The sequence below is a fragment of the Plodia interpunctella genome, chromosome 30 (assembly GCF_027563975.2).
Source record: "Plodia interpunctella isolate USDA-ARS_2022_Savannah chromosome 30, ilPloInte3.2, whole genome shotgun sequence".
NCBI classification, from domain to species: Eukaryota; Metazoa; Arthropoda; class Insecta; order Lepidoptera; family Pyralidae; genus Plodia; species Plodia interpunctella.
In genome coordinates, this window is record NC_071323.1 from 3,357,537 (window position 1) to 3,385,346 (window position 27,810).

General features: G+C 37.4%; 2 protein-coding genes across 6 annotated transcripts in view; both read right to left on the bottom strand.

Moving 5' to 3' along the window:
• Positions 1–25,294, bottom strand: part of LOC128682481 (uncharacterized) — a 60,275-nt gene extending 34,981 nt beyond the window's left edge. For 2 of the 5 annotated variants that reach the window (XM_053767178.2, XM_053767176.2), the window contains exons 1-24: positions 24,975–25,287; positions 24,586–24,715; positions 23,887–24,059; positions 22,674–22,833; positions 21,606–21,700; positions 20,409–20,538; positions 19,230–19,396; positions 18,034–18,210; positions 17,504–17,641; positions 16,567–16,731; positions 16,233–16,439; positions 15,306–15,413; positions 14,441–14,554; positions 12,415–12,505; positions 11,669–11,787; positions 10,649–10,736; positions 9,657–9,799; positions 8,489–8,609; positions 6,247–6,824; positions 4,271–4,888; positions 3,210–3,403; positions 2,703–2,848; positions 1,462–1,621; positions 79–244 (exon numbers count right to left, since the gene is read on the bottom strand). In XM_053767178.2, the coding sequence (XP_053623153.1) occupies positions 79–244; positions 1,462–1,621; positions 2,703–2,848; positions 3,210–3,403; positions 4,271–4,888; positions 6,247–6,824; positions 8,489–8,609; positions 9,657–9,799; positions 10,649–10,736; positions 11,669–11,787; positions 12,415–12,505; positions 14,441–14,554; positions 15,306–15,413; positions 16,233–16,439; positions 16,567–16,731; positions 17,504–17,641; positions 18,034–18,210; positions 19,230–19,396; positions 20,409–20,538; positions 21,606–21,700; positions 22,674–22,833; positions 23,887–24,059; positions 24,586–24,706 (4,179 nt within the window). In that variant the 5' untranslated portion in view covers positions 24,707–24,715; positions 24,975–25,287. Of the gene's footprint in view, positions 1–78; positions 245–1,461; positions 1,622–2,702; positions 2,849–3,209; positions 3,404–4,270; positions 4,889–6,246; positions 6,825–8,488; positions 8,610–9,656; positions 9,800–10,648; positions 10,737–11,668; positions 11,788–12,414; positions 12,506–14,440; positions 14,555–15,305; positions 15,414–16,232; positions 16,440–16,566; positions 16,732–17,503; positions 17,642–18,033; positions 18,211–19,229; positions 19,397–20,408; positions 20,539–21,605; positions 21,701–22,673; positions 22,834–23,886; positions 24,060–24,585; positions 24,728–24,974 lie in introns of all 5 variants that reach the window. The other 3 variants (XM_053767177.2, XM_053767179.2, XM_053767180.2) reach the window with 3 other exon arrangements.
• Positions 25,295–25,813: 519 nt separating this feature from the next.
• Positions 25,814–27,802, bottom strand: LOC128682495 (ATP-dependent (S)-NAD(P)H-hydrate dehydratase-like). Its single transcript, XM_053767209.1, has 2 exons — positions 27,472–27,802; positions 25,814–26,591 (listed from the first exon to the last, which is right to left on the bottom strand). The coding sequence occupies exons 1-2, from the start codon at positions 27,706–27,708 to the stop codon at positions 25,857–25,859; spliced, it is 972 nt and encodes a 323-aa protein (XP_053623184.1). The 5' UTR covers positions 27,709–27,802; the 3' UTR covers positions 25,814–25,856.
• Positions 27,803–27,810: the final 8 nt, after the last annotated feature.

The window sequence follows — 27,810 nt, forward strand, 5'->3', positions numbered from 1 at the left end:
CCCTTAGTCGCCTCGTACGACATCCACGGAAATCGAGTGCTCCTCTAAGACATACACAAACTGTTAAATATACTACACCTTCTCAAAAGCCACTTCCAAGAGTAACAAAGCTCTAGTCCTCTCGACGATACACTGCCGATATTTGTCTGCGGCCCCGGGGTCACGTGGCTCCTGGCTCAGGCTGGACAACAGAGACTTGATGTGGCGAGAGTAGAACTGTTCGCATTTTGAGGCCGTTGAGTACCTGAAGAATGAAAAATATAAACAAAACTAGCTACGCCCAGGTAGGGGTGGGCAAATGGGAAAGAAATATCGAATCGATATATTTCAAATATACCGATAAATGTTGATTAAAAAATATTGATATTTTGATATATCGATATTTTCTTACTCTTTTCCTTTTTGTTTTAGAAATCGGATCGGAAAAATATATCGATTTCGATACGAATTCGATATCTGAAAATAAATATCGAAAATCGATATATCGCTGGAAAAAATATCGTTGATTTATATAGGTTTTTTCGCTCCCATGGGAATTTCGGGATAAAAAGTACCTTGAAAAGTACTTTGTATTTATACATTTTCCATACTAATATTATTAAAAAAAAACTATTACAATGTTTGTTTTTTTTTTATTGTAATGACGTAAACTCAAAAACTACCAAGCAGATTTCGATGAAACTTGGCACAGAGATAGACGAAACCTTCAGGAGTGACTACTTTTAGTGTAGTGTACTCGGAGTGATTATATACTAGGCTAATTTTTATTATGGTTTCACCCGAGCAAAATCGCGGCTTGCCTCTAGTATTTTATACCTGTATAACCTAATCTCAAAATATTATGTCGACTTGAGAAATAGAAACGGAAAAAATCAATCAATCAATCAATCAATCAATCAATATATATATAAAACTCTTCCAAAAATTCAAATTCAAATCATTTATTCAGAAATTAGACCTTCACAGGCACTTTTTCTTTCTTCAATCTTTTTATTTATAGTTATTTCTCACAAGCTACAAACTACTGTTCTTCCGTTACAGAGTGACTGACTGACAGACAACCAGCAGCCGTAAAGCTGAAATTTAGTGTGTAGGTTCCTAGGACAATGTACTAGCACTGAGAAGGGATTTTTACGACTTCGGTGGCGCAGTGGTAAAGTGCTTGCTACTGAACCGAAAGGTCCCGGGTTCGATCCCCGGTCGGGCCATGATGGAAAATGATCTTTTTCTGTTTGACCCGGTTCTTGGATGTTTATCTATATATGTACTTGTTATAGAATCTAGTGTTGTTGAGTCAGTATCCCATGACACAAGTCTCGAGCTTACTTTGGGGCTAGCTCAATCTGTGCGATTTGTCCTAATATATTTATTTATTTCCCGACATTCCCGAGGGAAACGGATTTTTACTCACACATACAAAATTGTGGACAAAAGCTACTATTTACAATAAAATCAACGTACCTCAGAAGCGGCAACATGAGCCGGCGACACGCGCCGAGCGACAAACTGCCGACGGTGAACGCTAGTAGTTTGTCGCACGCGTCGAAGTCGCCGCATTGGGCTATCGAGGCGCAACACGCGTCCATGGCTTTGTCCCACCACTTCTCTTCAATGTCTTCGTCTGAGAGAGAGAGATATATATATATATATATATATATATATATATATATATATATATATATATATATATATATAAATAAATATAAATATATATATATATATATATATATATATATATATATATATATATATATTTATTTATTTGTTACATATTAAATCGTACTAATATTATACATGCGAAAGTTTATGATGTGTGTTGTATCAAATGTATCCAAAATAGTCACTTATTCAAACTTAACTTTAAGGCTTGGTTATTAGACCATGTGTTTTACAATTTGGAAGAATTATATGAGTGTAATACTCATACCTTACGTGAGTAAATAGGTATGTATTTCATAAATAATTACATCGTGTGCAAAGACAAATTACTTATAAGCTGTCCAAACAGTTTAATTCGTAAGTACTGCACGTACCCATACATAGAACATATAATGTGTTATAAGTGTGACTTAACGCTAATATTGCACGGCTGTAAGGGTGAACTGTTGAAGCTATTGTATGGTATGTGCCACACCTTGTACTGCACAGTTACTGCAATAAACATATTTGAGTTTGAGTTTGAGACACAAAATCTAATGGTCGGATTGTGATGAAGTTCGGTGCACGGGTAGAATATAACCTGGAATAAAACATAGGGTACTTTTTATCTCGAAATTACCCCGGGGCGAAGCTAATATTATAAATCCTAAAGTCTGTCTGTTCCGCTTTCACTGCTAACTGCTAAACCGATTATGAAGAAATTTCTAATAAAAATGAATACATATAACAGCTATAACATCATTTTTTAAAAGATGTCATTTTCAAAACTATTTCTTTTTTTTAAAGATGTAATTTTTAAAAAGATGTCATTTTTTAAAAGATGTCATTTTTAAAAAGACGTCATTTTTAAAAAGATGTCATTTTTAAAAAGATGTCATTTTTAAAAAGATGTCATTTTTAAAAAGATGTCATTTTTAAAAAGATGTCATTTTTAAAAAGATGTCATTTTTAAAAAGATGTCATTTTTAAAAAGATGTCATTTTTAAAAAGATGTCATTTTTAAAAAGATGCCATTTTGCAAAATTTGACATTATGCGACTCACCAGTGTCAGCGAGGACACACGCCATTTTGAGCAGCGACGCGCTCGGTCTGGCCGCCAGGGCGTCATATAGCGCCCGCAGTGTGGCGGCCGGGCACTCAGATAGCGAAGCGCCGAGACAGTTCGCGCCGAATTTCGCGTGACAATCACTGTGAAAATAGAAAATACGAAGGTCAATTTTATATGACATTTTGCTATTGTGTCATTTTACGGATCTGACATTACAAGCTTTTACATTTATTAAACAATACCGACATTCAGCGTCACCTGCTATTAGATTCTGACAGATTTCACGTGTCACTTTCGCAAAATGTCACTGAGCAAAAACTACATGTTCACACAAGCGAAAATGACGATGTGCATAAGTGACATTATGCGTAATGACGGTCTTGCAAAATTTACATTACGCAAAAATCTAATTTCGCAAAAATAACGGAAAGAAAGAAGTCATTCTGCGAAAGTGACATTTTGAGAAAACGACGTTTTGCGTACAGGGCTTCAGAAACTCACACAAATGCATCCCCGCCGGGCAGAATGACAAGCAGCCTCGCACTATTCTCCCTGTTGTCCGGTGCGTCGAATTGCGAGGCCGCCCACATTAGCGGGTTCGATTCCCGGCCGAGTGTCTTCGGGAGCAGAGACATATTGTACAACAATTGGTATTTTTGTTGGAAATTCGTTTTTGCTTCGTACACTGGCCAGATCTAAAAGTAACAAGGTATTTGAATAAAGGATTTATATTTAAAAATATTACCATATTTTTCTAAAGCCCTTCTGGCATGATAGGGACCAACACTGTTCAAATGAGTTTCTTTCGGCATTTCTTCTCAGCAGTGGTCGTTCCGAAATGATAGTAGTTTGTAGCTTTGGTAAATATTATTTAATTTAGAATATAAATAATTATATATATTAGGACAAATCACACAGATTGAGCCAGCCCCAAAGTTCGAGACTTGTGTTATGGGATACTAACTCAACGATACTATATTTTATAACAAATACATATATAGATAAACAACCAAAACCCGGGTCATTTAGAAAAAGATTATTTTCCATCATGACCCGACCGGGGATCGAACCCGGGATCTCTCGGTTCAGAGGCAAGCACTTTACCACTGCGCCACCGAGGTCGTCTAGTAACGTGAAAAAGTGCTTGTGAAGGTCTAATTTCCAGCCCGCGGCGAAGTTCGAAACGCTCGTGAAATTCACCCTTGAGCGGTATTGAAGGACATGTAGACAGAGAAAACTGTAGACAGAGTGCTAACATATTTTGTCCCTCATCACGTGCCCGGCCCAGACTGCCTCTTTGTATGAGATCATAGCCAGATTGTGTCGGGATTTTTTATGGAAATCCTCATCTTATTAGGGTACGTTAGCCCGTGATTTTTTTTTAAGTGTCATGGCTCCACCGGTCGCCAAAACGATGATTTTGCCAACGTCAATGTGGAAATTGACACGGTATATAGTATGTCATAATATCAATATTGAAACACGGTTCAGTGTGTAACCCAAAACACAACTTTGTCTTTTGCCAATTGACATGTAGACAGATAATAAAAAAGTCGACCCACCTCGTTCACCAAGTCCAAAACTAGTGAATACAAATTGTCGGTACACTTCCTCTTGATGCAATACTTGACGACGTCGTCCAAGATAAAACAGCAATCTCCCATGTCATCGTTCAACAACACAAACGGTTTTTTCAAAATCGAATCCAAAAACGCCTTCATGAATTTCGCGCAAAACTTCACACCGACGTAGTCACCGCTCGACTTCCCCTCCAGAAGCACTCGTTTGACATCGAACCCTGTCACTTTGACAGCGACTGTCAGGCAATCCGTCAGAAATGACAGCTCGGCGCTCGTGGCGCCATCCGCGTATTTCCTCAGCGCATATTTCGGCCACATTTTCAATTTGTCCATGAAGCTGTGTAGATAAAATTCTGTGGCATCTAAATATATATTCAACGCTTTAATATTTATATAATGTGATTCTTCAATGAAAATATCCTGTATTTGTGGTATAGAGAAGTTTTTCAACCATATTACGAAACTGTTTTCTAGAATTTTCGGAAAATATCTCAGTGTGTTTTTGTATTTTGATAGACAACTTTTCAGGCTTTCTCTGTGGTCTATAATCTGCTTAGGAGATATATTTCGCATAATCAAAGCTAGAAGTTGTATGGTTTTCTGAAAAAAAAAATCCATTGTCTATACTATTATTATATTATAAGCGTCGAAAGTAAGTTTGTTTGTTACCTCTTCACGCTCTATCTGCTCAACCGATCTTCTTGAAATTTTGCATACATGTAGTTTGAAGTACGGAGAAGTACATAGGGTACCTTTCATCCCGAACAACAAAACAACTACTCCCGTGGGAAATCACGCGGGCGAAGCCGGAAATCAAAAACTAGTCTATACTATTATTATAAAGAGGTAAACGTTTGTGAGTTTGTATGTTTGAGGCGGGTAATCTCCGAAACTAACGAACCGAATTCAAAAATTCTTTCACCATTAGAATGGGACATTATCCAAGATTGTTATAGGCTATATTTTATCACAAAATTCCCACGGGAGCGAAGCCCCAGGAGCGAAGAAACATATAGTTCGTTATATTTTTTGTATGTTCAACAATTATAGCTAAGGGTAATATATACTTATAGAATTAATTATTTAGAATATCACCCTAAGAAAGCTATCAAATCACTTTTCAATAACCTTTTTTTTTAATGACAGTTTTGACACAAGCGTTTATCGTCAGAGAGAGATTGTTGCATTCTGATTAAATGAAAATATATCGATAAGATAAATTTCCGAATAAATGATTTGATTCAAATCTAATATGTGCAGTAAACTGTTGAGGAGTTCAGTCGTCGGGAGCCGCATTGTCATCCAAGCTTACAAAATCTTAGCTTAATCGGTTGTTATCTGCTTCGAAATGGAGTTGCAGGATTCCACCTGAATGTCATACATATACAGGGTGTTCGATAAACCTCGTGCACATACAAAACAGGATGATATCTATTTATCATTTCTAAATATCATTTTTAATATCAAGATAATAATTATTAAATCTGCTGTGAATTGTAGACACCAGCAGGCCTACCATCAACTTTTACAGTACGATTCCAATGCAACTCAGTTCAATTTAGACACCTAAAATCGTATTAATACTAAAAATTAAGTCGATTGTACGAATTTGCGATGCAGTTCAGTTTAGGTCGTAAAGTGGATCGCGTTAAGAGATGATGGTAAGCCCCCAGGCGTCCATAGTAGCGTCAAGCAGATGGAATAATATCAGTTTTGTCTGTGTATCTGTGTGTGTGTGTGTAGTGCAAAAGGAACATTGACCTCAAATAGTATAGTGCCGTATTTTACATGTCGAGATTACATTTTTTAAAGTTTTTTTATCTTGCTTTTTGGAAATGTTGATATTTACTGAAAACTTCGCATAAAGAATCTACCTGAGGTACCCTATCAAGATGTTTCGTATGTGCACGGGGTTTATCGAACACCCTGTATAAAAAAAAATTAGTAATATTACATACCTCATAATTATGCTCCAATAGAACGTCAGCATATTCCTTTATAAAAACCAAAACGGCTTCCAATTCGAAGTTCGAATCTTCGGTATACGTGAATCCGTAGACGTCATCCAAAATAGAATTATTAAAAATCTTACTGCAAGAACTCGAATCGAAGTTATATATTTTTTTCACAACAGCTAGCACATACAGAGTCTTATACAAATCCCTTTCTTCGACCTCGAATATCATGTCCACAATGGTCCAATCATCAAATTTATCATATTTAATCTCTTTCGTAAACTGTACACACACTTCTGTCATAACCACATAAGTTTTAACACTAAATCCTTCAACTTTACCCACGGTTATATTACTAATCAACATTTTAAATAACAAATCAACATTGTTATCATCAAACAGTGCAATTTTTTCAATGAATAACCTTTTAGCTTTTTCGAAAGTGGATATTGCGTCGTATAAATCACATTTCGAGACATCATCGAGCACAAATGCTAATTGCGACGTGATAATAGAATGATTATCTTCGATTGCTGGTATTAATGCGTCGATCAAATCTAAGCCAGCCAGTTTTGTTGCACCTGAAGTGAGAAGAAATCAATTTTCACGCGTCATTCTCACGGACCAATAAGAAAGAGGAACAAGGAGGTTACAATCAGATGTGCGCAGGCGGCGAAAAGGGGCGGGGCTTATTTCATTTTCCGACCGACTTCCGTCAGGCGGAGCGAGACGCGTGACCTTAAGCAATTATGTTGAAAAAAACATCTTTACTATAATAATAAAGTGACTAAATCTTCTTTTTTTAATTAAGAATGTAGTGTTGTCTGTCTCAATGTTTTTATAGTAAGTACATATTTAAAAAAACTTCCAAAAATATTATCTTAAATTCGTACATCAGAATTATTATATAAATAAATAAATAATAAATAAATATATTAGGACAAATCACACAGATTGAGCTAGCCCCAAAGTAAGCTCGAGACTTGTGTTATGGGATACTAACTCAACGATACTATATTTTATAATAAATACATATATAGATAAACATCCAAGACCCCGGCCAATCAGAAAAAGATCATTTTCCATCATGACCCGACCGGGGATCGAACCCGGGACCTCTCGGTTCAGTGGCAATCTTACCACTGCGCCACCGAGGTCGTCCAGTATAAAAATATTATTTGATAAATTCCAACTTAGTTCTGCTACTTGTCGATAGATGAAGTTGTCTATTATTGTTTAGATTATAATTAACTAGATTTTGCCCGCGGCTTCGTCCGCGTAAATATCAAAGAAAAATGATGTAGAGTATGTTTACCAATTTTAAGCCTTTTATTCAAATTAAAATAAATTAGTATTATGTTTCATACAATCTTTCACCCCCCTTTTGAAAGGGTTGGGGATTAATTTTCAGGAAAAGAAAAACTGAAACACGTATTCATTAATTTGTTGTAAACAACTAAAATCCAATTTTCAAGTCACTAACTTCAACGGTGTAGAACTTTCATATAAAAGCTTTTCACCCCTTTCACCCCCTTCGGGGTAGAATTTCCAAAAATCCTCTCTTAGTGCACATAGTGTGTACACTTGTACACCCAGGGAACCTACATGCCAAATTTCAGCTTCCTACGCCCAGTAGTTTCGGCTGTACGTTGTCTGTCAGTCAGTCACCCAGTAACTGAAGAGTTATATATATATATATTGATTAAACATTAGAAAGAGAAAGCTATATAAGAAGGGCAGAGCTACCGCGGTGCTTCATACCCCACCCCCGCTCATCGTCAGACAAGTTTAGTTAGATATATCGTATGCCGGATCCTCTTAATTTTTGGTCCGTGGTCTTTCTCGTAAAAATCTATAATAGTTGAAAATATTCTTTAATGACGTTTTGACGACCTCGGTGGCACAGTGGTAAAGTTCTTGCCACTGAACCGAAAGGTCCCGTGTTCGATCCCCGGTCGGGTCATGATGGAAAACGATCTTTTTCTGATTGGCACGGGTCTTGGATGTTTATCTATTTCTATTATATTTGTTTTATATTATCTATTGAATATGTTATAGAATATAGTATCGTTGAGTTAGTATCCCATAACACAAGTCTCGAACTTACTTTGGGGCCAGCTCAATCTGTGTGATTTGTCATAATATATTTATTATATTTATTCTGCCTAAAATTCGACTTTAAACTTTTGATCATAAGTTTTATTTGAATTTTTAAGAGGTAATAGCCGCAGTCATAGACACTCACCGCGGGCACCCATCATGGCGCGTGCGCGGCCAAGAGCGCTTGCCGTCAGCTCGTCGGACATCGCCGGGAGACAGCTGCACAGCATTAATCTAACTCCGGGAGATTGCTCCGAGCTTATCAACTGTGAGCAACCAATTATTAATCAGCTGCGCCCCGGGGCTTCGCTCCCGTGGGAATTTCGGGATAAAAAGTACCCTATGTGTTATTCCAGGTTATATTCTACCCGTGTAGCAAATTTCATAACAATCCGTTTAGCAGATTTTACGTAAAAGAGTAAAACATACACTCTCACTAAATTTCGCATTTGTAATATTTAGTAGGATAGTAAGATTTTGATTCTCGACTTGTTTGAATATTTGATATCACACATACATATCCACATACATACATAGTAATACATATACATTGTATACATTACTAATATTATAATCGCGAAACTTTGTGAGGATATATGTGTGTATGTATGTTTGTTAGTGGGGTTTCGCGAACACGCGAGGATGAAAAATTGAAATGTCGATATAATATCAGTCTATCATGTAAATAACATTTTAAGATTTTTTATGTTTATATGAGTATGGGGACTTCATAGCTGCGAATGAAACCAGAGTTGAGGCGTCGCAGCCGAAAAATGTAACTCACTTTCGTCCTAGCGTGTTCCCGACGCGCGAGGATAACATTATGGAAACATTACAATATATTTCTGTCTGTTATCATTTTAGATAACAGACAGAAATATATTGTAATAATAACATACTCATACTGAATAATGCGAGAATGAAAGAGAGATAGAATATAAAACACACACATAATAAACACTCAGAAAACACAATGCTAAATTTTAGACAGTTGTCTAAAAACATTATACTCACGCTACACAACTCGTGCGCAGTCGGCGTCGTGTCTAATAGATCGGAGACTTGTCGATATCAGTAGTCAAATAGGCGGCCGGTCGTGAAATCACAGCCGAATCTTCACAACTCAAAGATGTTTTTTTTTTATTTACGATGACTTATGGTTGGGGGCGTCACAGCCAAAAATGAAACCGGGAACATAGGAGGTTGAAAGAGACATTCGAATATAGAACACACATTAAAAGCCCCGAAAACATAACACTCTGAAAACACAACGAAACATTCTGGACAGTTGTCTAAAAACGAAATATACTCACGGAGAACAACTCGTGCGCAGCCGCCGTCGTGTTGCAATATGTCATGGCGTGTCGCGCGACATCTGTGGCGACGTCCGCGCGACACAGCGCCACCGATATAACTGTCATAGTTGACAGCAGTGCGGGGTCGCGACGTGAGTCCACTGCAACGTGAACATATATAAGGGCCTGTTCGCACGAGCGTTTTTTCTACGCCGGAAAAGTGTTTCTAAAACTAGCTATCACCCGCGTTTGTTACGTTAAATAATGATTGTCAATATCTCCAGTTTTAAGCAACGTATCGCGGTGCTACCTTTACCAGATTTTATTTTTAGATACGTACAAATAAATATACAGACTGGAAGACTGATAGACAAAAATTAGAAGAAAAAAAAATTGTTTTGGCTTCTATGGGACTACTCATAGAGATCCCCCATATGGGGGATCTGTGTAATGATTTTTATTATAGATTTTTTGTTTTTTTTTTTTTTGAAGTGAAAACTTGTTCAGCGGCGTTGTGCACTTCTTGTGATGGATAGAAAAATGTTAAACTCGCGTCAGGACACGCGTGACCCTGATCGTAAATTCGTAAGACGTCAAAAATGCACAACGTTAATATTCAAGTTTTCACTTCTGAAGTCAATCGCGGAGAGCAAGACTATGAATATGTTATAAAATATATAGTATCGTTGAGTTAGTATCCCATAACACAAGTCTCGAACTTACTTTGGGGCTAACTCAATCTGTGTGTGATATTTGCTAATATATTTATTTATTTATTTAACACGGTTTTTTTTTCTTACAGTTTATCAACATAGATATACCACTACAGGAACAAGTTAAAATTGAAACTGTAATAAAATCTACTGGTCGGATTGTTATCAAGTTCGGTGCACGGGTAGAATATAACCTGGAATAACACATAGGGTACTTTTTATCCCGAACTTACCGCGGGAGCGAAGCCCCGGGGCGCAGATAGTAATTAATAAATACTTAGTAAACAATAAACTAACAAGTAACACATATTATCTTCAAAAGCTGCGACAAGGCTTCGCAGTCTTCGTCTTCAATGGCCAATTTGAGTATTTCTTGCAAATTTATCTGAAAGACTTACATATATTAAAGTTGAATTAATTAATTAATTAATGATCAATCATTATTTATAAATCATTCATTAATTCATTAATTAATAATAAATCATTCATTCAAATGAATGAATGATTTATTTATAAATAACTAATATTATAAACGCGAAAGTTTTATGAGGATGTGTTATGTGTATGTTGTTAAAACACATTTGGCTAATGAAATAAAGCTTTTTTAATGTTTGTTATTCTTTCACACATAATCTACTGGACCGATTGTTATGAAATTTGGTACACGGGTAGAATATAACCTGGAATAACACATAGAGTACTTTTTATCCCGAAATTGCCACGGGAGAGAAGCCCCGGAGCGTAGCTAGTTGCATATATAATTCAAATTGTTTATTCAATTTAGGATGATATACATCACTTATTGACGTCAAAAAATTACTTAAACCAAGTCTACTGCCGGCTTCCAAAGCGCAGGTGAAGAAGAAGCGGCGCAACAAACTTCACCGCGGCCTTTTCTCCAAGGACGTCAATTAACAAATATGGGTATTATATACAGGGTTGCTGGTATCAAACGCAAAAACCTCCTAAAGACTACTCGGGTACATCGAAACAAGCAACTTTTATTCTACGACTTTTCGTGATTCGTATTTTTTTTTTCATAAAAAAAATACAATCTAATTTGCGATTCTACACATGTTAACTGTATGCAATAGCCGAGCGACACGAGGCAGTGCAGTAGCGTTATGTAGCGGAATCGAACATAGAGTTAACGTTTTATAGAAACGACAATAAAACAAAAACAAAGGAAAGCTTTTATATTTATTACGTTTAGACAAAAGTCGTAGAACAAAAGATATTAGTATCTATGTACCTTATGCCCCTTTGGAAGGTTATGCGTTAGACACCAGTAATCATGCATACGTTTCTCATTCTCACCTTTATCTTATCTCCAGCTAAAAGTGGTAAACCTAAATATATCGTATCTTTCAGTTTAGAAGTGACAACACTAGCCCAACCACAATTCTTGTTTACATCGATTTTATTACCGTATTTGCCTGGAAATATAAACAAATGAAAAAAAAAAAAACATTGTTTAAAAAAAAACTTCACTTTGAATGTATTTATCATTTTTAACCGCGCCGACGCAAAAAGAGGGATGTTATAATTTTGTCGTGGTGTCTGTCTGTGTATTTGTCTGTGGCATCGTAGCTCCCAAACGGATGAACCGATTTTCGTTTAGTTTTTTTTTTTGTGTCATAGATAATTTTTTATCCCGAGTGTTCTTAGTCGTGTTTCGTGAAAATCTGTTCGGCCGTTCAAAAGTTGTAGCGAAATGAATGTTGAAAGTCGGGGGATTTTTCAATCTGTCTAACAAACAAACTTGTATTTTATGTATGGATCTTTGGTCTGAAAAGTAAATGATAACTACTTAACTTAACTACGCGACTTCACTCGGGTTGAAACATAATCAATTATGCACCTAAACCTTCCTCAGGAATCTATTGGTGAAAACCGCACGAAAATCCGTGCATAAGTTTTTGTGTTTATCGCGAACAGACTGGCAGATGCGTGAGCGAACTTTGTTTTATAATATATAAGGAGGATGTATGAATACTTTTTAACCCGAAATTCCCACGGGAGCGAAGCCCCGGGGCGCAACTAGTGAAACTAAAAACTCTTACCTAAAAACATAATGACGTGTCTTTGCAATATCCGCGCGTGCTTGTCCGCCATATTGCTTCGTTTTCGTAACTTTATCACTAAACTTATCGTCTGAAAATAACAAACGTAAATGCTTATTAAGGGAGCGGTCATGTGGCTGTGAACCGAGAGATCCCAGGTACGAATCCTGGGTGTTTCTCAGATCGTTTCATGTCATTCTTCTTCCTAGTCGTAGTCCTCATGGCTGAGGGTCGTGGTCATTACGTGGAATGAAACACAACAAATTTCTTGGCATTATTAATGGAGTGGTTTGCCATTGCCTTCTCCATTTCACACACGAGTAAATAAGAATCAACCAGTGTGCAGGTCTCGTCACGATGTTTTCCTTCACCGGAAGCAAGTGGTGTTCGATGAAAACTACTATATATGAATCAGATTTGTATACAAACTCGTGTGGCACGAGTAGGATTCGAACCTGGGACCTTTCGGTCGTCTTAACCATTACACCACCACCGCTTCTGTCGCGCTGTCATTACGATCCGTCAATTTTCTTGAGCAAGAAAATCATTTACCAAAATCAAACATTCATAAAATTTAAATTGACACAATACAGATTAATTATTACAAAAGTCATATAGTTTAAAATAAATTATTGTCTTTGTTCAAATTTGAACTATTGTAACGACAGCGCGGGCGCAGCGCTCGAAACGTCACTTCTCAACCTTGACGTTGGCAAAATCATCGTTTTGGCGGACGATGGAGTCATGAAATTTAAAAAAAAAAAAGCTTCCCACTCGCGCCACATGAGTATTATAAAATACTCAACTATAATTTACTCTGTCTATAATTGGCTTGTTGTGATTCATTGATATATATATATCTAGTTTTTAAGAACGCAAGCTGTTAGTTCTCCTTGAACATGTTGAAATAAAAAATTAAATAAATAAATAAAATACATATAAATGTATTTTATATAAAAAATTAAATAAATAAATAAAATACATATAAATGTATTTTATTTATTTATTTAATTTTTTATTTCAACACGTTCAAGGAGAACTGACAGCTTGCGTTCTTAAAAACTAGATATACTTATATCAATGAATCACAACAAGCCGATTATATAGACAGAAGGAGGTCTATGCCCAGCACTGGGTCACGGACGGCTGCAGATGATAATGTAGCCAGAACAGAAATAAATAATAAATAAATATATATATTGGGACAAATCACACAGATTGAGCCGGCCCCAAAGTAAGTTCGAGACTTGTGTTACGGGATACTAACTCAACGATACTATATTCTATAACATATACATATATAGATAAACATCCAAGACCCGGGCCGATCAGAAAAAGATCATTTTCCATCATGAGCCGACCGGGGATCGAACCGGGGACCTCTCGGTTCAGTGGCAAGAACCTTACCACTGCGCCACAGAGGTCGTCGAGAAATACTTGGATAAAAAAGGAATTAAGAGGCTCATGCAACACTGTAGACCAAACTCATAAACAATGTAAACACCACGAGTTTGTACACCAATCTGACTCACGTATAGTAGTTTTCATCGACCACCGCTTGCTTCCGGTGAAGGAGAACATCGCGAGGAAACTCTGGTTGACAGTATTTTGATCGAAAGGCACCAGGTTCAAAGATTTCTATATAATGAAAATTATTTCTTTAATTTTTTGAAGTGAAAACTTGTTCAGCGGCGCTGTGCACTTCTTGTGATGGCTAGAAAATGTTAAACTCGCGTCAGGACACGCGTGACCCTGATCGAAAATTCGTAAGACGTCAAGCACGACGTTAATATTCAAGTTTTCACTTCTGAAGGCAATCGCGGAGAGCAACACGTTATTTTTTATTAGTATATTGTGTCCCACTGCTGGGCAAAGGCGTCTCTCTGCCTCCACATTTCCCGATGCAATTTGATTAATTTAGCTAATTAATTATTTTTGTCACAATTTAATTACGGAATCAACTATATTTTTGTAGTGAAGAATAAAAATTATTTCGTTTTAAAAAAAAACTTGAATTAATAATTACTTTATTGATATCAACATCGTCAAGGTTATGTTCTTTATCAGAAATGAGAGATTCCATTTTTTTAATCGCTTTTAAAAGTGTCGTGTCTTCCACGTCGTTTCTCGAAAATATAATCTGAAAAAAAAAATTATTTTTTTTTTGTAACTAGAGAAAAATAGTTGTTTGGTTTCTAATGTATAAACTCGAAATCTGCTGGGCCGATTTTGATGAAATTCGGCATGGAGACTAGACAAAACATTCACGATTAACACAACAACTACTTTTTTTATCGGAGCGAAGCCAGGACGGAATACTAATATTACTAATATTATAAGTGTGAAAGTTTATGTAGATGTATTTTCACGCAAAATCTACTGGACGGATTGTTATGAAATTTGGTACACGGGTAGAATATAACCTGGAATAATACATAGGGTTTTTTCACCTTTTACCCCGAAATTCCCACGCGAGCGAAGCCCCGGGGCGCAGCCAAGTCCTAATTAATATTATACATGCGAAAGTAAGTTTGTTTGTCACCTCTTCACGCTCTATCCACTCAACCAATCTTCTTGAAATTTTGCATACATGTAGTTTGAAGTACGGAGAAGGATATAGGGTGCCTTTCATCACAGAAAACAACTACTCCCGTGGGAAATCACGTGGGCGAAGCCGGAAATCAAAAACTAGTCTATACTTATATTATAAAGAGGTAAGCGTTTGTGAGTTTGTATGTTTGAGGCGGGCAATCTCCGAAACTGCCGAACCGACTTCAAAAATTCTTTCACCATTAGAAAGGTACATTATCCGAGATTGCCATTTGATTATATTTTATCTCAAAATTCCCAAAAAAAAAAAACAAAAATGATCTCCTATTTTTTGAACTAACCTGTAAAGCTTTCAACACATTATCAGAATAATTATTAGGCGCGTGTAGCAACAGAAGGCAACACGCACACATTAATTTCTCATCGCGACACCTCTCCACACTGATATACTGAAAACATTCAAATTTGGACCTTATCAGTATATAGATTATTTTCAAATCAGTGAACCTAGTATCAATTATCACTATCAAAATTTCCTTTCTGTTAAATATTAGTAACATTATTATTAACACTATTAGTTAAAAACGTTAGTCAATTTAAGACTTTATCACTAAATACATAAGGTCAAATTTCGCTTTAAAACTATGAGTTCTCGTCACCATACCTGTCATTGTATACAAACATTCAATTATAGACCTTATCACTATACATAAGGTCACAACAAGAACAAGTTCAATGTGTTAAATCTAAATGATATTATAAATGCGAAAGTAAGTTTGTTTGTTTGTTGCCTCTTCACGCTCTATCTGCTCAACCAATCTTCTTGAAATTTTGCACACATGTAGTTTGAAGTACGGAGAAGGACATAGGGTACCTTTCATCCCAGAAAAATAACTGCCCCGTTGAAAATCACGCGGGCGAAGCCGCGGTCTAAAGCTAGTAATATTACAAATGCGAAAGTAAGTTCGTTTGTTACCACATCAAGCTCTATCGACTCAACCAATGTTCTTGAAATTTTGCATACATGTAGTTTGAAGTACGGTGAAGGACATAGGGTGCCTAACTGTCCCCGTGGGCAATTCACGCGGGCGAATCTTATCATTTGTAAATTCTATTTATAATTTAAAATATGCACGCCTTGCCATATGGTGGAATACACCTTATACGAAACACCTTTATACTGTATTCTAGCAAAGATTGATTGATTGAAGCCGCGGGCAGAAGCTAGTTTGACATACAAAGAAAGTTAATATTACACACAAACTCACCGGCCACACGTCATCGCGCATTCCCCCACCAACATCCAACACAGCAGCAGCGACTGACACCAGTTCCGAGGCTAAACACCTTCTCAGACATCTGCTCAACAGATCCGCGGATAAGTCTGATGATATATCCGTGGACGTGTCTGCGGATTGCAGGGACAGTACGTCGGTGGTTAGGTTTAGTAACGATGCCAGTTTTTCTGGGAGAACCTACAAATACATCGCTGTATATTAAATAATGAGTTAAAGGCAGATTAGAAAAAAAAAACCATAACATTGTCAAAAAAAATGGGAAGAGGCTTGGCCCACCCCGTAAATTCTAAAGACGTGAACTCACATCCGTCCCGTCTTCAAGCCAACACTCCATCACATCGGCTATGTATCTCATGTAGTCGCGCAGTGCGGTTGTGTTCCCGTTGAACAACTGCTGCCACAGAGGGATATACTCTGCGCTGTCGATTGAAGTCTGGCTGCATTCTGACGCTAAGAATGTTATTGTTTCCTAAAAAAAAATTATATTATTTCAATATTTATTAAAGCGATTGTGATACAGTGGTTAAAACAGCCGTGTGTGATCGAAAATCCTAAATTATATATTTAAAATATGAAAGTTTGTTATCTCTTCACGCTCTATCTGCTCAACCGATCTTCTTGAAATTTTGCATACATGTAGTTTGAAGTGCGGAACCTTTCAATCCGGAAAAATTAATGATCCCGTGACAAATTCACGCGGACGAAGCCGCGGGCAAAAGCTCTCACTCAAATTGTAAGTAACCAATTAAAGCTTTTTATTTTATATACTATTGTTGAGACTAGCAACATTATATCAGGATAAATCACACAGATTGAGCTAGCCCCAAAGTAAGTTCGAGACTTGTGTTATGTGATACTAACTCAACGATACTATATTCTATAACAAATACATATATAGATAAACATCCAAGACCCGGGCCAATCAGAAAAAGATCATTTCCCATCATGACCCGACCGGGGATCGAACCCGGGACCTCTCGGTTCAGTGGCGAGCACTTTACCACTGCGCCACCGAGGTCGTCAAAGTTTGTTTAAGTTTAATATTTACTACTGGCAACATTGTAATGTAATTTTTTTCTTCTTCCTGTGTGTGTCCAAATAAAAGCATCGTCACGACATCGCCTGCAATTTTAATTCTCTCCAGCGACGAACCTAAGCCAGCACCACCAAACACAGTCCACTAACAATCCGAACAACTATATTAATAAAGATATTACAAACAAACATACAAATTTGTATACCTCACGAACAACCTGGTTGGACAAGATGGCGGCGGCGAGGTCGGCGACCTTCGCCGGCGGTATGTTGCGGTGGAATAAAACAGCTGTTTGTGACAAACGCAAACTTTCTGACAGCCCACTGCTAATATACCAGATGATCTGAAACGTGTGTTTGAAATGTACACACGACATGTTTACACGACATTTTGCGAAGGTGACTTTGTGCGAAAAATATTTTGAAAAATGACTACGACATAAATTGAAATTTGGAATTTTGGTAACACGTAAATTGATGTAACACGTTTCTATGTCATTTTGCGAAAGTCTCCACTCACCAGATCACCAGTCATTTTGCGAAGGCGGTATTGTGAGAGACACTTCAAAAAAGTACGACCTTTTGCGAAAATGATAAAAAATGTCACCATGTCATTTTGCGAAATTGATATTATGCGAAAATGACATTTTGCGAAAGTGCCCCAAATACGTTTCTAAGTCATTTAGCCAAAGCGACCTAAACATGTGAGCGTGTCATTTTGCGAAAGCCCACTCACCAGATCGGCAGTGTGGCGTTCTAGCGGCCCGCACCGCAGCAGGAACTCCAAGTGCTGGATCTGCACGCAGCTCTCCAGGGAATCGAACCCGCGACCTTTAAACTGCGACAACACTCTCAGGGCTGACAAATTGTTATCACTACACAGCTGAGGCATCACTTCCTTTTCTATTATTTCCTGGGAATTTAAAATGAAAATTTCTCTGAAAATTCATCCTCAGCCCCTTTTAAAGGGGGTGAAAGATTGGACGGGACTTAATACAACTTTCAACATAAAAAGCATTGAAATTTGATAAACATACGCTTCATCAATTTTTAAAGTGAAAATAACTTGAAATGTAAAAAAATGTAAGGTAAGAGTAACGGGACGTAGCGGGGAAATAGGCGAGGCAAGTAGCGGGAAACGGAGCGGGACACATTGCGAAGAACGCAATGGGACAATATGTTGGAAACGGTACCTGATCCCTACACAGAAGGAAGCGGGTAGCGGAAAACAGGAATTTGAACTTAAAAATGAGAAAAATTACGAATTTTAATCAAATATGTTTATAAGTCTTACAGAATACGCGATAAAAGAATGACCGAGATTTTACTATGAAATTCACGCGAGCGAAGCCGCGCGCAATAGCTAGTATTTCTACGTACAGTCAACAGTACATGAAGTTACCCCGCATTGACCTGCAGGACGCGGTAATAGTAATATTGAGGCTGTTGACTGTACAAGTACGATATATGATTTTCAGAGTTTGTCCATTTTTGTCTGAGGACATTACGTGGTATGAAACACACACAACAACTTTCTTGGCATTATTAAAGGGGTGGTTCGCCATTGCCTTCTCCATTTCACACACAAGTTAATAATCAACCAGTGTGCAGGTTTCCTCGCGATGTTCTCCTTCACCGGAAGCAAGTGGTGGTCGATGAAAACTACTATACATGAGTCAGATTGGTGTACAAACTCGTGTGGCACGAGTAGGATTTGAACTGAGACCTTTTGGTTTACAGGCGGGCGTCTTAACCATTACACCGCCGCCGCTTCTTTATCAATTTCAGATTTGGTCATTATCGAAATTTGCCATTTTCAAAAATTGACATTTTCGAAAATGGTCTTGAAAAAGTATTAAAAATACACTTTCTAAGACATAGTTGATTTTCTGCGACTAAATGAATGTAAATAATAATAAAAACACAATTTACCATCATATTGTCTCTCTTAACCTCGGCGACGGCGTTGTAAACGGCGATCAAGGCGTCCGCAACGCCATCTTGTGTCGCTCGCGACCACAAAATGGCTCGAAGTTCAGCATCTTCCGCTATGCGTTCTTTGAATAGCGACGAGTGATGACTCAATATGGATACACAAACTGTAATATTAATTTATATTTTAACTAGCTGCGCCACGGAGCTTCGATCTTGTGGGAATTTAGGGATAAAAAATACCCGTACCCGTTCGGGATAAGTAGTAAGTTATTCCAGGTTATATTCTACCCGTGTACCAAATTTCATAACGTGCCGTCCAGAAGATTTTACGTGAAAGAGTAACAAATATACATCCTCACAAACTTTTCACATCTATACTATTATTATAAAGAGGTAAGCGTTTGTGAGATTATATGTTTGAGGCGGGTATTCTCCGAAATTACCGAACCGATTTTTAAAATTCTTTACTAGAAAGTTACATCATCCAAGATTGCTATAGGCTATATTTTATCTCAAAATTTCCACGGGAGCAAAGCTCCGGCTTCGCCCGTGTAAATTTCTTACGGGAACTGTTATTTTTCCAGGTCGAAAGTACCCTATGTATATTTCCGTACTTCAAACTACATGTATGCAAAATTTCAAGAAGATTGGTTGAGCAGATAGAGCGTGAAGAGGTAATAAACTTACTTTCACATTTGAAATATTAGTTAGGATGTTGCCCCGGGGCTTCGCTCCCATGGGAATTTTGAGATAAAATAACCTACAGCAATCTTGGCGAATGTACCTTTCTAATGATGAAAGAATTTTTGAAATCGGTACGGTAGTTTCGGAGATTACCCGCTTCAAACATATAAACTCATAAACGCTTATCTCTTTATAATATAAGTATAGATTATATTACTATATTATAACTAGCTTTTGCCCGCGGCTTCGCCCGCGTGAATTGATCTGCAAAAGCGGAACATACACAATTTTCATACAAACTTTCACCCCCCCCCCCCATTATAATCAATTGGGGGTTGAGTTTTGGGAAAAAAGTAGCCTATATTTGAAGAGGGGTCATTAACTACACGCATACCAAATTCCATCAAAATCGGCCCAGCGGTTTAGCCGTGAAAGCGGAACAGACAGACAGACAGCATTTACAATATTAGTATAGATTCTACACTTCCTTACCATTTATGCACTTTGCAAACAATCTCCTTATATCATCATAAAACTGCCAGAGTTCATTGACCGGCAGGCTCCCGCCGAAACTAGACAGAAGTCCAGAAGCGCCCTCTAGCAATGATGACGTGAATTTGTCCTGAGGAGAGACATTTTACATGTCGAATGTACTTTAAACAAAATCCTACGTGTCTCTGTCTGTTCGCAATAAACTCAAAAACTATTTTGGGTAAGTTGGTGAGATGTTGACTGTTTTATTTTATACTAACCGCCTCGCCCCGGCTTCGCTCGGTTAAAAACATCATAAATTATATATTAATTGTAAACCTTTCCTCGGGAATCACGCCATCTATAGGTGAAAACAGCGTGAAAATCCGTGCAGCACTTTATCACGTACAGACAAACGCGGTGGAGGATTTTGTTTTATAATATTTAAGGACAATCGATATCAATATGAATTTGCCCGCGACTTCGTTCGCGTGGCAGAACAACGTTTGGTATGGAGTCAAAATTATTAGGGAAATTTAATTGTACAGACAAATGTAACGATACCTATACATACAGAAGATGCTAATCAGACTGAAAAAAGTATATTTTTTATAGTTTAGCTGAATTATTATTATTAGTCTTCTTCAGGTTAATATATAAAAATTGAAGGTCTAGACCTTCAATTTTTATATATTAACAGTAAAATGCTCAACTGACTTTTGTTAGGGCGTCATTTCTATATTTCCTGTACTTAGTTCTGCTGTACCATCATAGGTCTGCATCAGGTGTTCCAGATCTTCCATTTTTATATCTCAACAGAAAATCCTCATCAGGCTGAATAACTTTTGTTAAGTATGTACTTTTATATATTGTTAGAAAAAACCATTGTAAGAAACAATAATGGTAAGCCGATCTGGCATGATAGGGACCAACACTGTTCAAATGAGTTTCTTTCAGCATTTCTTCTCAGCAGTGGTCGTTCCGAAATGCCACTAGTTTGTAGCTTGTGAAAAATAACTAATATAAAAATTGACGAGAAAAAGTGCCCGTGAAGGTCTAATTTCTGAGGAAATGGAAATTTAATTTGAATTTGAAGGAGCTGGGCTGGCTGGAATGATCAGCGGCTGAGACTCTGCACGCTGAAAGGACCCAGACAAGAGGCCTTACTGCGCACAATATTCCTCAAGGTAAGAGTAAGAGGTATCTAAGTATGGTTACCGTCAACCCTCTGCTGCTGAGGAAACTAAGGTACGTCCTCCAGATTCTGGGGACCTGGTGCTCCAGTACCTCCGGGTGGTACTCGCATATAGTACCTGTGGATAGAAAATGTATACGTCACAAAACATATATAAAATGCAACGGACCAAGGATTGATCCCTGAGATGCTCCATATTAAATTTATTGCTATCATATTGTAACATGCCGCGATGAAGCGAATTTGATATAGAAATAGTTACCTTGACTTCGGGTTGAATAAGCAAATTTTTTTAAAATCAAACACGTAAGGGGATAAATAAAGGGATGAAATTTGTAATGAAAAACCGGTGATTTAACTGACGCGCTCTAAACAAGGTCAAATATAGGTTAGAGACTTTATTCAAATGTATTTTCTAATGAGGTAATATTTTTAAAATTCTACCCCTACTAGGTTGAAAATGGGGATGAAAGTTTGTATGAACAAGAATAATAGAAATCAAAAGCTATAACATTCTACTTTTCAAAAACCAACCCATCAAATGACAAAATAGGGGATGGAAATGTGTATGAAAATCAAATTAAAAATTGTTTATTTCTTGTTACACACAATACAGGTAGCAGAGACTCAATCAATTAGAAAAAAATTACATCTCTACATCTTGCTTAAACTAGTTGTTCGCCGCGAACGTAGACCTCGCGAATACAATTTTTTTTTTACATAATTATATGAAATATTTGTGAATATTTCAATTCGTTATATATAACGAATATATATTATATATATTATATTATATATAACGAATATATATATTATAATATTTATATTATATATAACGAATTGAAATATTCACAAATATTTCAATTCGTTGCCCCACAAACTTAAAAATTCCATTGGCAGATCCTGCATACCTTTTCAATTTCATCAAAATCGGACCAACGGTTCAAAAGCTATCGTGTAACAAACACACATACATACATACAAAAAAATGTATTTTTGCCCCAAGTAGAATGTTAGAATGTAATGTACAACACCATAATTTACAAACTTAAAAACACGAGTTATGTTGAGAAAAATAATTGCACACTCACCAATTAACAGAGCCAATTCGCTCCTGCAAGTGGTTGCGGCCTCCAGTTCTGCGGCCAGGCGCGGCGCGTGCGGCGGCGCGTGCGGCGTCGCGTGCGCCAGCGCGCGCGCGCAGCGCAGCGCCGCGCGCCGGGGCAGCGCCGGCTGCGCCAGTTCACACAGCTGGAAATACATTTTTACTTGTGATTCCGCCTTCAAATGGGATCATGTATATGACTGATAATGTCACACGATGTTACTTGTCGACCTCGGTGGCGCAGTGGTAAAGTTCTTGCCTCTGAACCGAGAGGTCACGATGGAAAATGATCTTTTTCTGATTGGCCCGGGTCTTGGATGTTTATCTATATATGTATTTGTTGTAAAATATAGTATCGTTGAGTTAGTATCCCATAACACAAGTCTCGAACTTACTTTGGGGCTAGCTCAATCTGTGTGATTTGTCCCAATATATTTATTTATTTACACACCATTATAAAAACATATTTCAGTATTGATATTATACTATATCGTGTTAATCTGAATCTTGACGTCAGACGTTGGTTGCGAACGATGGAGATATAACAAAAAAAAGTGCGTTTTCCGACAGAAATGATCTTATTCGGACACATAGCAGAATATAGGCTACAATGGATTGAATGAAATATAGGCTACAATTCCCAAGATATAGGCTACAATGGAATTCCCAAGGAGGGTTGACACCAGGCAAGCGGGCGGTCGTAAAATAACAAACTAAATCTTCAAAACGTTAGTTTTTCAACTCTTAAATGATCTCTTTCAACTACGAGTATATCAAATCGGCAGATGTAAAAACCGACCAAACGCAATGAATAACAAGCCACACAAGTGATCCACGACTCTACGGACAGATGGCACTACGGTCGACCCACTATAGAAAGCTGACAAGCCTAGACCGCGCAGACAGTGCGTTTTCGATTGGAAGCATATACACAACCTCCGACACGACACCGTCTGTCGCGTGCGGTTCCCCAGGCGCAACATCTACCCTGGCGGGAAGATCTTCCCTTTTTGGCGGTCGCGCATAATCAGCTAGCTACCGTTATAGATTCATTGGGCACTGTGACACCCCAAAGCCAGTTTTTCTTTAGCTGTGAATTTATGACTGACCACAGACCTAACATCTACCCTCTTTGGGAATGCAGTTGTTGTTGACAGACTTTATCATTTAAAATGTTAAGTATGAATCCAATCACTTACTTTCACGATATTTTCAAAATAGGGCTCCAAGACATGTTGATACTTCTTAGCTACAGAGCCGATCAGTTTGTACGATTCAGTTACAGCGTTCGACCACTCTTCTTCTTGGTGGTGCGTTAGTACAGTCTTCAGCAGGTCCACCGGGGACTGGAGTAGGGTATCGAATAGTCTCACTGTAAAGATTAACAATATTCAAAATTCTTCACTCAACCTAGGATGATATACATCACTTATTGATGTCAAAATTTACTTAAAACTAAAGCTTTGGAAATCGGTGGTAGATTACTACCACCGATTTCCAAAGCTCTGATGAAGAAGAAGTGGCGCAAACTTCCAGAATTTATCAGACAGAAACTTTGTTTAAGCTCCGTAATGGAAGGCTATATTAACAATTAACAATCTATTTATAAAACTCTTCCGTTACTGACTGACTGACTGACTGACAGACACCGCACAGCCGAAACTACTGGGCATAGTAAGCTGAAATTTGGTGTGTAGGTTCCTAGGACAGTGTAGGTGAACACAAATAAGGGATTTCCTGAAATTCCCATCGGGAAACGGATTTTTACTAAAATGCAAAGTTGTGAGCAAGGGCTAGTTTATTTCTAAGCATCTAGGAAAACTCGCAGTTATGTAACGAATATACAAAAATGAAAATTAGTAACAGAGAGCCAATGAAATAAAAAATGGACTACCTACCCATTTCAAAGTCAGCTAAGTCAGTTTTCAGCACATCGGAAGCCATTTGGAGAGCTTTGATGAAGACCCGTGGCTCCGGAGCTTCGGGGAAGCCTTGGATTTGGACCTCCCATTTCTCCATGCTGATGAACTGAAACCATGACTTTTTTTTTGGGTAGCAATACGGTTATCTAAAATCATATTAAATATCAAAGAGGGTAAACATTAAAAAAGAAACAGTTTTCGGTTTCACTTGCATTAATCACTACTCAAGTGAATATATGCCTAATGTAACTTTATCTTTATAGGACATTTAAATAGAGGGTTAAAACATTATTGTACCTTAATATTGGCAATTAAAATCACGCTGATAAGATAGGAAAAATTAATGCATTTAGGTAGGTACTTACTTCTATTTAAAGAAAACTTGGTAGTGATACGACTGATACAAACAGCAAGAATTATTACAGCAGATATATTATTATATTAGCCATATAAAAGACGTAAAATTTAACTTTTGTATGTTTTAAACTTTTGCGATGCAAGCGAATGCGAAAACAAAGTGCGCAAATAAGAAAATAGGCGGCCGGTGTCTAAATATGTCAAAGTCAAACAACGTCCATCAATGACAATGACAGAAAAGTGTTTCCAACATCCATTTTATTTTCACGCTATGGTACGTTTACATATACGCCAAGTCTCATCAAGATCACATAACTTTTAGCAGATTTGCTAGGTACTTCAATAATTCTAGTCTGTAATGTTAGAACATTACCACTAGCCCAGGGGCTCTAAGCTGCAGTCCTATCAGATGTGTTCTATCAGAACACAGCATCTAACCTTTTTTATCTGTCACTCTCCAAAAGTGTACCTACCTGTTTTAGTCTTCAGTCGCAGTAACTAACTGTAGTTCGCGGCTCCGCCTGCTGCATTAATAAAACTTTGTTCTACAAATTGTTCTTAATACCGATCTGTGCCTATATTACACTCCATATTAAAAATTATCCCAATCCAGTGCTACGTGAAACAAACTAATAATATTACTAGCAGTTGCTCGCGGCCCTGCTTGTGGCAAAATGTAGCATATGCCACTCTCCAGCTCTCCAAGCATTCCACTCTCTCACATCTGCCATATTAATTTCATCTTCACACAAAAAGACACCTCAATCCAATATTATAAAATAAAACAAATACACTTTCTCATGTATAATTTTAGTATGGCTAAGTATTAGTAGAAAAAATAAATACGAAAGTTTGGATTCATTTAATAAAAAAATATCCAGCAATATCAATTAAATTACATTAAATATGTTATCAAACGAAACATGGATGTAATTCAACATGTCCGACGCGGTCAAGCTCCGGCCATGAACATCAAAAGCCTTCGAGTTGCATTCTCTAGTAAATTTTGCTGCAGCATACGTAGCGACACTATGTGCTAGATGGACAGAATCATTATTTTCACAGAGTCTAGATTTTATAGCCCAATTGAAAAAGGTACCTAGTGACCCTGACAATATGTCGCCTTGACCACCCGCCCGTCTCCCTGTACCCCCCTCAGCGGAAGACCAATTTAACAAGGAATTACTCGAGTAAAACTTATCTTCTTCTCCCTTTACAAGAACCGACACATTTTCCCCCCACATTCTAAACCAAGTGCTACTATTTGCGGCGACTTTCAATTTATCAGCTTCGCGAACATTAGGCGTTAAAATTGCCCCAGGGCTGGGATAATTCTGTAGAATTAACATATTTTTCGATAGAAAATATAGACCATCGGCATCGATGATCAGTGGTTTAGTTAAATCGTTGCAGGTCTTTATAATATCAAATATCAATCTCAATGTGCTGTCATCTCGTCCTAAACCGGGTCCAATAACAATGACATCCATTTTCCTCAACAGTGCACTGATTTTTGCAACATGATTGTTTTGAAGGTAAGGATACACAATCAAATCTGGGCTGTAAGATTTTATGATTGGCGCTGCATTTTCTGTCGTTATAACGTATACTAGGTCTGCTCCGACCTGAAACAATAAATGTACGACGTCAGATCTTGACTGTCTTACTGATGAGACTGAATTACGATATGTTAAAAGTGGTTATTGTCACTCCAACTATCCACATTAAAACTTATTCAATCAAATGCTCTGTTTTGACTTGAAATAAGGACAAACATACTTTTTCATAGGTAAAATTATTACAAAACACGTATATGGATTTTTGGTCAAACACAGTGTGCGTTTGTTGTTATAAAATTTGCTATGCAACAACAAAGGCGGACTTACCGCCTTTGTTCCATATGTACCTAATCTCTATTCTTTGTGTACCTAATGTGTTTACGGGCAATAAAGTTCATTTATTATTATATGTATCTCCTTTTCGGATTCACGGCACTAAGTCCGGTCCTTTGAGAGGTTTGCGTGGGGATACGGATCCAACACGTAGAGGCCCTTTGGAGAGTTTTGATGTTGATTATTATGCTTTTTATTCTATTAAACAGGGCAATCCCGAAAAAAACATGCCACATTACCATATAGTTTGTATAATACATGGAATTAAATAAAACTTCAGTGCTGTGACAGATGTCAAGTATAATAGGGAAAATAATACTGTATCTGTCGCCCTCATTTCGAATATATCGGTTCATCTTGCTGTCTCTCTCTAATCTATTAAGTACGTATCTATGCTGTGTACGGTTATATATTTTACAAAGTATAATTGTTATATTATTATATGTATGTAAGTGCGGAATTCCACTCAAAAATGTCATCGCCGTCTCCTAATACCTCGTACTAGTAACCTGCGATAGAGATAGGAATGTTATTGAACAAACAATTTTATAACCGGTTTTCCACTCGTAATAGGTACCTACATAGTATAGTGTATCTTCTAAAGATTATTTACCTTAAGTGCGGAGATTGCTGCAAAATACGGGGCACCAGTATATTCAGTAGATCCGCCAATAACTCCAATTTTTCCCGCGTCGCCTTTTATTTTACCTTTCATATCGGGTATGATGCTTTTACTAAACCGAGGCAATGTGTGTTCGAATGATCCATCTATGCCTGAACACTCTTTTAGCAAAACTGCATAACACACGTTAACACAAATTAACACACACCAATGCCAACGAGTAATCATTTTTATTTTTATTATCAATTATTATTGTTTACTATTGAAAATAATGTGCGTGACCCTCAGTCGGTCACTCACTCAACTGAAGCTTGATTTTATGATATCGTT